General features: G+C 38.8%; 1 protein-coding gene across 1 annotated transcript in view; it reads left to right on the forward strand.

The window, feature by feature from the left end:
• Nucleotides 1–12,036, forward strand: part of LOC132546090 (heparan sulfate 2-O-sulfotransferase 1-like) — a 65,211-nt gene that overhangs the window by 29,586 nt on the left and 23,589 nt on the right. Inside the window, exons 3-4 of the mRNA XM_060209786.1 lie at nt 5,573–5,746; nt 10,195–10,280. Coding sequence (XP_060065769.1) covers nt 5,573–5,746; nt 10,195–10,280 — 260 coding nt within the window. The remainder of the gene's footprint in view (nt 1–5,572; nt 5,747–10,194; nt 10,281–12,036) is intronic.

The following is a 12,036-nucleotide window of genomic DNA, read 5'->3' on the forward strand; positions in this document are numbered from 1 at the left end:
CATGCTGCCTTACTGCCCTCACACAATTGGACATGCTGCCTTACTGCCCTCACACCATTGGACATGCTGCCTTACTGCCCTCACACCATTGGACATGCTGCCTTACTGCCCTCACACAATTGGACATGCTGCCTTACTGCCCTCACACAGTTAGACATGTTTCCTTATTGTCCTCACACAGTTATAAGTATTACCTTACATGTGATGGGGGATGATGATCATCAAATGTCCTGCTGTGTAAACATTGCATGACACATTGATTCAATACAAAAGACACAGTAGCTATTTTATGAGTCGACCAACCATGGAGATTCGAGATCCTTAGTGCTCCAGGAGGATATTACAGATTTATTGGTTTTTTTATTGCCTTGGATTGAGAACATTTCTGCTGGTTCCTTTTTGCAAACTAAAACTGTTTGAACAAAAAATTACATTTTGTATAACTTCATTTTTGTCAGGTACATTAGTCTAACTGAGTTGTATAAAATGGCTGAAGACCTATCCTTGTGTTCTCTGACATAAGACATGACAGTAGACTGGTCCTTGTGTTCTCTGTCATCACACATGACTGTAGACATGTTCCTGTGTTCTCTGACTGAAGACATGGTTGCTGACATGCCCATGTGTTTTCTAGCAGAAGACATGACTGTCAACCTATCCTTTTGTTCTCTTTGACATAAGACATGACTATAGGCCTGTCCTTGTGTTCTCTGACATAAGACATGACTATAGACCTGTCCTGGTGTTCCCTGACATAAGACATGACTATAGACCTGTCCTTGTGTTCTCTGACATAAGACATGACTATAGACCTGTCCTTGTGTTATCTAACATAAGACTTGATTATAGACCTGTCCTGGTGTTCTCTGACATAAGATGTGACTGTAGTCCTGACTTGGTGTTCTTTGACATAAGACATGACTAGACCTGTCCTCTGGTGTTCTCTGACATAAGACATGACTGTAGACATGTCCTGGTATTCTCTGACATAAGACATGACTGTAGTTCTGTCCTGGTGTTCTCTGACATAAGACATGACTGTAGTTCTGTCTTGGTGTTCTCTGACATAAGACATGACTATAGTTCTGTCTTGGTGTTCTCTGACATAAGACATGACTAGACCTGTCTTTGTGTTCTCTGACATAAGACATGCCTGTAGACCTGTCCTGGTGTTCTCTGACACAAGACATGCCTGTAGTTCTGTCTTGGTGTTCTCTGACATAAGACATGACTGTAGACCTGTCCTGGTGTTCTCTGACATAAGACATGACTGTAGTTCTGACTTGGTGTTCTCTGACATAAGACATGACTGTAGACCTGTCCTCTGGTGTTCTCTGACATAAGACATGACTGTAGACATGTCCTGGTATTCTCTGACATAAGACATGACTGTAGTTCTGTCCTGGTGTTCTCTGACATAAGACATGACTGTAGTTCTGTCCTGGTGTTCTCTGACATAAGACATGACTGTAGTTCTGACTTGGTGTTCTCTGACATAAGACATGACTGTAGACCTGTCCTGGTGTTCTCTGATATAAGACATGCCTGTAGTTCTGTCTTGGTGTTCTCTGACATAAGACATGACTGTAGACCTGTCCTGGTGTTCTCTGACATAAGACATGACTATAGACCTGTCCTTGTCTTCTCTGACATAAGACATGACTGTAGTTCTGTCCTGGTGTTCTCTGACATAAGACATGACTTTAGTTCTGTCTTGGTGTTCTCTGATGTAAGACATGACCTTGTATTAGCTGATGTAAAACATTACGATTTCCCTCATGTAGTGGTGTTTGACAAAAGGTATAATTGACTTTAAGATTTTTTTCTTTGTTGTATCAGTAGTTGTATCATATACACCATGTAGATTGCCTGCCTGACCTATAGCATCAGCAGGAGGTATATTCATTTGGGAATAGGTTTTGCTGTGAAACGATTGAGTTCTGATATAAGAGGATAGATGGTGTAGTCAGCAGAAGGTGAAGTAGCTTATGTAGGCACCACTGTTTTGTTCTGCTGATGATCAAATTACAGTGCCCATTTTACAAAACTCAATATCTTTTGGCAAATTGCATATCTAAAATTGGTATCTTGTGCCAGCACCAAGTATGATTTACTGTCTCCAATCTTCCAGACTCTCACAGCCAAATGACCCCAGTTGACCTCCTGACAGATTACTGTCAGATGCTTCAAATGCTGCTGTCATTCATGAAAACTTGCTCAGCTGTCAGACTGACTTGGCTGACACCAGATTTATCCCGTGATACCAATGTTTTATGGTTTTTTTTCTTCCCGGTGTGTGTTATAGAATCAAACTATACCAGGCAACCAAGATGTAATTTTATGAAATTTTAACTTTTAAAGTCAGAAGAATATGATACATTGGGAGAAAACAACATTCTTAAAGTCTTAAGATTATGGCAACATTCCTGGATGAATATCACGTGATATTCAATTGGTATCCATCCAGGAACATTGACACAATCTTAGACTTTAGTGTTGGTATCATATTGTCCTTGTTTGAGTTTGTGGAGAGCCCCTGCATCCCTCAAGGGATCTACTGAAACCAACCAAAAGGAACTGATTGGAGGACTAGATTCTAAAAGGACTGCAAACCGGTACCTCAGGGGAGGATATCAACCCACCCCGAGATGAACCGAAAAAATAAGCTGCGGAGCGAATCGCCAGACTTTCAAGAAACGTACTGTGAAGTGATATTTGACGAACATTCTTAAACATTGACTTTATACAGTTTTATCACTAATTAGAGCCGCAGAAAATGAACCCGCTTGCCTATTATACTGCAGGCCAACTGCTTTGCAAAAAGATCATTTCCTCGATTGCAAGACCAACACTGGACACTAGAATCCTAAAACTTTGATGGATTTATAAACTTAGCACCATGATACTTTCATTTTCTATGACTGACTTCCAATAGGGTATAACTACAAGTTTATAAACCTACATTGTGTATCTAAAGTAAGTTTTTAAATTCACTTAATTAGATCAATAGTTTAACAATAAACATTGACTGAAGATTTCACACCCGAGATATTTGTTATGTACACTATTTAGGAAAATTACTAGACCACTAGATTTTCTATTGATTTCAATTTTATCCAGAATAGCTCAATTGTTAAAAAGACAATTTTCCTAATATTTATGTGCCATAATGTTAACTAGCTTTTATATGTGTTTGAATATAAGTTAATCAGTTAACAAGAATACACTGCTGCTGATAATGGAATAACACAGTTAATTACCTGGTAGTCCTTAGATAATTAAGCTGTCAAAATATATTATGTAACCATAAAATCTCCATGTTTAACATAACAACCGTAACCATCTAGAATGCAAAACTGTACTTCAGGACACACTTAAGTTGTATAAGACTTACTGATAACAGTCGCGTAGTAGTGGAAACATGTTGATGATACCGTCACCGTAATAAACAACGAAACTGCTCATGGATGTTGAGAATCCTTTGTCTACAACTTTAAAGCCTGTAAGAGGCAAAGACTAGAACAGAATTGTACATTGATCTTTAAAGGACTTCTTCATTAGGTATTGAAAGCGGACTTCCAACCTTATGTAGCGGACTTCCAACCTTATGTATTGGTTGTTGTGTAAAAATCATTGTTGCCTGAAAAAGGGTCAAGGGCCAGTTAGAGAAAATTAGGGAAGATCAATGTAGCCTGATGGCAGGCCATAAAGGGTTTAACTAAAGTGGACAGTGAGGCGGGGCAAAAATTGAGAAATTCATGGAAGGTAATTGTGGACAGAGAGGCAAAGCCAAAATTTAGAAAATTTGGGAATATCATTGTGGACAGGGGGCATATCAATATAGACAGAGGGGCTGGGCATATTAGAGAAAATAAGGGGATATCATAAATATATGGTTTGGCAAATTAGAAAAAAGTTAGGGGATATCATTATAGACAGAATAGCTGGGCAAGTTAGAGAGAATAAAGGTTAAAGTAAAGTGGACAGATGCAGGGCCATATTGAAAACATTCGAATAAAATCATTGTGGACAGAGAGACAGGACCAAACGGAGAAAATAATGGTTCGTTTATTTTTGGCACCTTAGCTTTATTGATGAAACCCTGAAGCTCAGACCTCTGTTTTTTAGGACCTATATATTGCTGCCTTAGCCTGTTACAAGGTGAGACTTGATAATGTGAGGTTGAAAGGCCAGGTTTTAAGGTTTCCGGGCTGGAGGATACGTTTGCAAAAGCTGTTAGTTTTCAGTCTCATTTTTGCAAGCTTGTGGACAGCTTGACAGTCTGAATTAAGTTCCTCACAAGCTTCATTACTAACCTGCATATAGCTTCCAAACAGTTAAATGAACTTACAACAAGTTTGTCACAAGCTTCATACTAACCTGCATATAGCTTACAAACAGTCAAATGACTTTACAACATGTTTGTCACAAGCTTCATACTAACCTGCATATAGCTTACAAACAGTCAAATGACTTTACAACAAGTTTGTCACCAGCTTCATACTAACCTGCATATAGCTTACAAACAGTCAAATGACCTTACAACAAGTTTGTCACAAGCTTCATTACTAACCTGCATATAGCTTACAAACAGTCAAATGACTTTACAACATGTTTGTCACAAGCTTCATACTAACCTGCATATAGCTTACAAACAGTCAAATGACTTTACAACAAGTTTGTCACAAGCTTCATACTAACCTGCATATAGCTTACAAACAGTTAAATGACCTTACAACAAGTTTGTCACAAGCTTCATTACTAACCTGCATATAGCTTACAAACAGTCAAATGACCTTACAACAAGTTTGCCACACGCTTCATACTAACCTGCATATAGCTTACAAACAGTCAAATGACCTTACAACAAGTTTGTCACACGCTTCATACTAACCTGCATATAGCTTACAAACAGTTAAATGACCTTACAACAAGTTTGTCACACGCTTCATACTAACCTGTATATAGCTTACAAACAGTTAAATGACCTTACAACAAGTTTGTCACAAGCTTCATACTAACCTGCATATAGCTTACAAACAGTCAAATGAACTTACAACAAGTTTGTCACACGCTTCATACTAACCTGCATATAGCTTCCAAACAGTCAAATGAGCTTACAACAAGTTTGTCACACGCTTCATACTAACCTGCATATAGCTTACAAACAGTTAAATGACCTTACAACAAGTTTGTCACACGCTTCATACTAACCTGTATATAGCTTACAAACAGTTAAATGACCTTACAACAAGTTTGTCACAAGCTTCATACTAACCTGCATATAGCTTACAAACAGTCAAATGAACTTACAACAAGTTTGTCACACGCTTCATACTAACCTGCATATAGCTTCCAAACAGTCAAATGAGCTTACAACAAGTTTGTCACACGCTTCATACTAACCTGCATATAGCTTACAAACAGTTTAATGAACTTAACAACACGTTTGTCACAAGCTAACAGCAAGCTGTTTGGGGATAGCTGTTATAACCGTCATAGTTTTTAATCACATACCATTCCATTTAATGAACAGATGGAAATGTTATTTCTGACTTTATCTTTTTTCAAGATGGAACTGACTGGCGCTGGACTTGATGATGGAATTCTGATTTACAACCGAATCCCCAAGACAGGCAGCACTTCCTTTGCTGGAATTGCATATGACCTCTGTAAACGCAATAAATTTCATGTCCTTCACGTCAACACTACAAAGAATGCTCACATCCTGTCACTGTCTGATCAGGTATGCCTCATGATCTTACTTTTTTTCTTTGGTTTGTGTTCAATTGTCATTATTGTGTGTGAAATTGTCATCATTTTATGTAAAATTGTAATCATTTCATGTGAAACTGTCATCATTTTATGTGAAATTGTCATCATTCTGTGTGAAATTGTCATCATTCTGTGTGAAATATTTGAGGGAGAATTAAGGTCTCCAATTTCAGATGAAACAATGAAGAAATGAACATGTGTTAGCTTGAGGGAGAATTTGGATCTTTGATTTCTTATGATACAAAGAAGAAATGAGCATGTGAAAGGTTTATTGAGAATTAGGTCTCCAATTTCTGAAAAAACAAAGAAGGAATGAACATGTGGAAAGTTGAGGGAGAATAGAGATCGTTAATTTCTGATGAAAAAAAAGATGGGTGAATATGTGGAAAGTTGAAGGAGAATTAAGGTCCCCAATTTCTCAAGAAACAAAGAAGGAATGAACATGTGGAAAGTGGGGGAAGAATTAGGGACTTCTATTTCTTGTGAAACTTCCTGTGGTGATAGGTGTCTAATCTAGATAAACAGAAAATCATTTGCTGATGGCAGAGCATTCATCTTTTTAGGTTACAAGTCACCATATTGAGCATGCAGTTGGTTTTGATAAAGGGTAATTGAGTTATTTGAAAAATTGATTCAATAATTACTGTGACTCACTTTCATGGTCATAGGAGTCGGAAAAAACCAGGAGACTAAAAGTTATGGTGTTGGATTTCTTGGTTGGTATGCTGAAGGAGTTTCAAAAATTTATTTCTCACAGAAAAAATATCAATGTAGGTTGTTATGTCAGACTGTTTCTATATGTTTCACCCCTTTGTTATGTCAGACTGTATCTATATGTGTCACCCCTTTGTTATGTTAGACTGTTATCTATGTTTCACCCCTTTGTTATGTTAGACTGTATCTATATGTTTCACCCCTTTGTTATGTTAGACTGTATCTATATGTTTCACCCCTTTGTTATGTCAGACTGTATCTATATGTTTCACCCCTTTGTTATGTTAGACTGTTATCTATGTTTCACCCCTTTGTTATGTTAGACTGTATCTATATGTTTCACCCCTTTGTTATGTTAGACTGTATCTATATGTTTCACCCCTTTGTTATGTTAGACTGTATCTATATGTTTCACCCCTTTGTTATGTTAGACTGTTATCTATATGTTTCACCCCTTTGTTATGTTAGACTGTATCTATATGTTTCACCCCTTTGTTATGTTAGACTGTTATCTATATGTTTCACCCCTTTGTTATGTCAGACTGTATCTATATGTTTCACCCCTTTGTTATGTCAGACTGTATCTATATGTTTCACCCCTTTGTTATGTTAGACTGTTATCTATATGTTTCACCCCTTTGTTATGTTAGACTGTATCTATATGTTTCACCCCTTTGTTATGTTAGACTGTATCTATATGTTTCACCCCTTTGTTATGTTAGACTGTATCTATATGTTTCACCCCTTTGTTATGTTAGACTGTTATCTATATGTTTCAACCCTTTGTTATGTCAGACTGTTATCTATATGTTTCACCCCTTTGTTATGTTAGACTGTTATCTATATGTTTCACCCCTTTGTTATGTTAGACTGTTATGTATATGTTTCACCCCTTTGTTATGTCAGACTGTATCTATATGTTTCACTCCCTTGTTATGTTAGGCTGTACCTATATGTAACTCATTTCTTTGTTTCCTTCCTTTTCATCCCTTAGACTCATGGTTTTCAGTTTTTTCTGGTAAACAGTATTTTTCATAGTTAAAAAAAGCAATTTAGTAAAAGTTACTACATAATTCCATTTAGTCCTGTATCAGTACGCTAGAAGGAAAATGTCAGAAAATAAAAATTTGTCATTTGATATGGAATAGAAAGTTTGACATGTTGATGATAGTGTATTTGTGCGTGGTTTATTTTACAACTTTGTGTGATTGATTTCTTCAGTCTACATTTTCTGAATCTCTGTTAAGTGATTTGGTAAGTTTCGCTTAATTTCCCTCTATCATGATCCTCTGCCTACGTAGGTAACGTAGCCAGTATACTGTTGTAGTATTAGCGTGTTTGAAACTCGTCCATTATGTTTGTCCTCTGTTTGATCTGTAAAACAGGCTACAGCCCTTACATCATGTTGGTGAAGAGTTTTATGTTTCTGAGGAAACACTTCCCCATTACTGCACAAGATTGTATCTGTTTTGTTCACTGTTAAAATGATTGAATTTGTTACATTATCATCTGTAGAAGGAAATGCAGTGAGTATCATCCACAGTCCTTGACAGTCCTCTCCACAGTCCTCCACAGTCCCTCACAGTCCTCCACAGTTCTCCACAGTCCCAGACAGTCCTCCACACTTCCCCACAGTCCCAAACAGTCCTCCAGTCCTCCACAGTCCTCCACAGTCCTCCACAGTCCCCCACACTTCCCCACAGTCCCAGACAGTGATCCACAGTCCCAGACAGTCCGCCACAGTCCTCCACAGTCCCTGACAGTCCTGCACAGTCCTCCACAGTCCCAGACAGTCCTCCAAAGTCCTCAACAGTCCTCCACAGTCCCAGACAGTCCTCCACACTTTTCCCCACAGTCCCTGACAGTCCTCCACAGTCCTCTACAGTCCCCCACACTTCCCCACAGTCCTCAACAGTCCCAGACATTCCCCACACTTCCCCACAGTCCCAGACATTCCTCCACACTTCCCCACAGTCCCTGACAGTCCTCCACAGTCCTCAATAATCCCAGACAGTCCTCCACACTTCCCCACATTCCCAGACAGTCCTCCACAGTCCCAGACAGTCCTCCGCAGTCCCTGACAGTGCTCCACAGTCCCTGACAGTCCTCTGCAGTCCCTGACAGTGCTCCACAGTCCCTGACAGTCTTCCACAGTCTCTCACAGTCCCAGACAGACCTCACAGTCCCTCACAGTCCTCCACAGTCCTTAACAGTTCCAGACAGTCCTCCACAGTCTTCCGCAGTCCCAGACAGTCCTCCACACTTCCCCACAGTCCTCAACAGTCCCAGACAGTCCTCCACACTTCCCCACAGTCCCAGACAGTCCTCGCCACTTCCCCACAGTCCCAGACAGTCCTCCACAGTCCTCAACAGTCCCACACAGTCCTCCACCTTCCCCACAGTCCCAGACAGTCCTCCACAGTCCTCCACAGTCCCAGACAGTCCTCCACCTTCCCCACAGTCCCAGACAGTCCTCCACAGTCCTCCACAGTCCCAGACAGTCCTCCATAGTCCTCCACAGTCCTCAACAGTCCCACACAGTCCTCCACACTTCCCCACAGTCCCTGACAGTCCTCCACATTTCCTCACAGTCCCTTACAGTTCCAGACAGTTCTTCAAAGTCCCCCACAGTCATCCAAAGTCCCAAACAGTCCCCCACAGTTCCAGACATACATCCACAGTCCCCCACAAACTCCTACAGTCCCAAACAGTTCCCCATATTATCCCATAGTCCCTATAGTACAGGAATGAGTTCCCCAGAAAGCTCCCAAAGTCCTCACGACAGCTGAATTTATTTTCACTCAGTCCCCCAGACAGCTGGACCTAATTTACTTCTGACTCCCCCAGAAAGCTGGATCTAGTTCATCCACAGTCTCCAGACAGCTGGATCAAGCTTTGCCCATTGCATCCCAGACAGCTTGATGTGGTTTTCCTGCCACATTCCCCCTGACAGCTGGACCCAGTTTTCCCAACAGTCCCCCAGACAGCTGAATCTAGTTTCCTTACTGTCCTTAACAGATTGCCACAGGTCCCTACTGTCCTTAACAGAACCACAACAGATCTCGACTTTCTTTAACAGATTTCCAACAGATCTCTACTGTCCTCAACAGATCCCTGAAAGATCCCTTCTGTCCTTAACCAGAGAATGTGACTAGATTGTCCCATCAGAGAATGTGACTAGATTGGTCAACCAGAAAATGTGACTAGTTTGTCCCTTTAAGGAATGTGACTAGTCTCACCAGAGAAAGTTACATGTTTGTCACAATGAAAAATATGTCTTGGTTTTCCCTGAAAAAAAACAGAACTAGGTCTTTTTTCTTCACTTTCAAGGTCACACAAGTTAAATATGATTAACTCTTTAAGGGATTTTTTCTCAAAAATTAGAAAAAACTAGTCATACTTTGGGTGAAGGGTTTTCAAGTTTGTTAATATGAATGACCTTGGCTCACTTCTAAGATCACAAGCATCAAATGAACTTTCTTTTTTATCTTTTTTTATGCTCCTCAAAGGGAGAACATATAGTTGCTGCTTTATCCATCTGTCCATACATTTATCCATCACTCGTTTTTGCATTATTTAGGAGTTATTGCCCTTTGTTATTTTTCATACTTAAGTTTTTAACTATTCGTGTAGGATAGCCTGCCTTTGACGGCCCTTGGTTTTTTTTTTCGAGGTCACTAATTACCTCATTTTTTATCATTTCAGATGAGATTTGTACAGAACATTACTGAATGGGATTCCATGAAGCCTGCAATGTACCATGGACACTTTGCCTACATTGAGTTTGGAAGGTAGGTTTACCTTATGTTCTATTGCATATGTGGGATTAAAAATTTGATGGACCATATAGCGGGAAAGTTTAACAATTATAACATTTAAATGATTTTGCCTTAAAAAAAAAAGAAAGTCAATATTGAGTGATGGGTTATATTTAGATATTTTAATTTCTCAACTAAAATGATTACCTGGTGATCAAATATACATTATATGGCCTCGCGAGAGCCTGTCAAGGCCTCTAGTCAGTGTCAACTGGAGGGTTATAAAGTCCTAGACTATATGAAGAACAAACACAGCAGCATGAATTGCATGGCTTTATCAGGGTTGTGAACACTGTTCACTGTATCTAGTTTACCAACCAGCATTTTCATCCTGGTGTTGCCAAGCTGCAGGAAAATGATTATTGTACCAGCTGATATTCTTGAATTTTTTTCCCATTGTGTATTAAGTGAAAATCAAAAGAAAATGGCAAAGGATGGAAATTTAGGTATGCTTGAAATGAACAACTTTTGTGATTTAAATTTTGGCGATCTATATGTTAACCTGCCAAGTCACTAAAATAATGCTGCATGAAAATTTCTCCCAATATGGTAACTCCTGAAACTTTCTGCTGCCTTAAACCATGAATCATATCATGAGATCACATACTTGAAAAGAAATTTTTTGTTATTCTGTTCTAAATAGATATTAAAAAAAAACATAGGTAATACTTTGGCGTTCCTATCCTACAACTCTGTGATTTTACTATTCAGGTGTACAGACTCTGTGTGGACGATGTATGCATGTTGAAGACACAATGCACACACAGTGTTACTGATGGGTAGTACAACTCTATGTCTGATGTACAATATAGAAGGCTGAAACAATTATATATAAAGTATCTGAGAGATTTAAGACTTTACCCAATTGTAATCCAGAATGAAGTGTTTCTTCCTACCCCAAAAACTAAATTGGAATGTCACATGACAAGTGATGCTTGATGGTAGCAGTGACAGCGTAGTAGTTAGCCAAGTTTTTATCGTCTATCTAGAATGACTCAAGAATCCATCTCAAAATTATCTCTCCAAATTACACTTTCCTGCTTATAAGAATCATCCATAAAAGGGAAACGCATGATTACAGTGTATATAAGCTGAGGGGAAAATTACATTTAATGGTGAGTTGCAAGTGTTGCCTTAATGCTTGTGAGTCTTAATGCTTGTGAGTTAGTTTATGTTGTGTAGGATTCTTCCCTCTGTTCGAATCTTTTAAACATTTTTTATGTGTCAAAAATTTTGACGGGACGTATTATGTTGTCGCATTGTCTCTCCATCCATACATTGTAAACTTTCGTTTGTGTGTCTATCTCCTCTCCTCATTTTCATCCAATCTTTTTTGAAATTGGTAGACTTAATCACCTTGATATGAACCTGTTTTTCCTGAAAAGCAGTTTGATTAGATAGTGTTTGGAAGAGTTATTGCCCTTTATTGTTTTTATAATGTTAAATCTTGTCTGAAGGTCTCCTCTCTCAGTTTTCAACCAATTTCTTTCAAACTTGGAACTTTTAATCATCATGACATGAAGTTATTTTTTCCTGAAAAGCAGTGTGATTAGATAGTGTTTGGAAGAGTTATTGCCCATTATTGTTTTTGTAATGTTAAATCTTGTCTGAAGGTCTGCTGTCTTAGTTTTCAACCAATTTCTTTCAAACTTTGTAGACTTAATCATCATTATGTTTTTTAATGGCATTGTGATTCTTGAATTTACAATTACAAAATGGAGATCAGCCT

This window comes from Ylistrum balloti, unplaced genomic scaffold (genome assembly GCF_031769215.1).
Source record: "Ylistrum balloti isolate Yb309-2 unplaced genomic scaffold, AGI_CSIRO_Ybal_v1 Utg369874, whole genome shotgun sequence".
Lineage (NCBI taxonomy): Eukaryota > Metazoa > Mollusca > Bivalvia > Pectinida > Pectinidae > Ylistrum > Ylistrum balloti.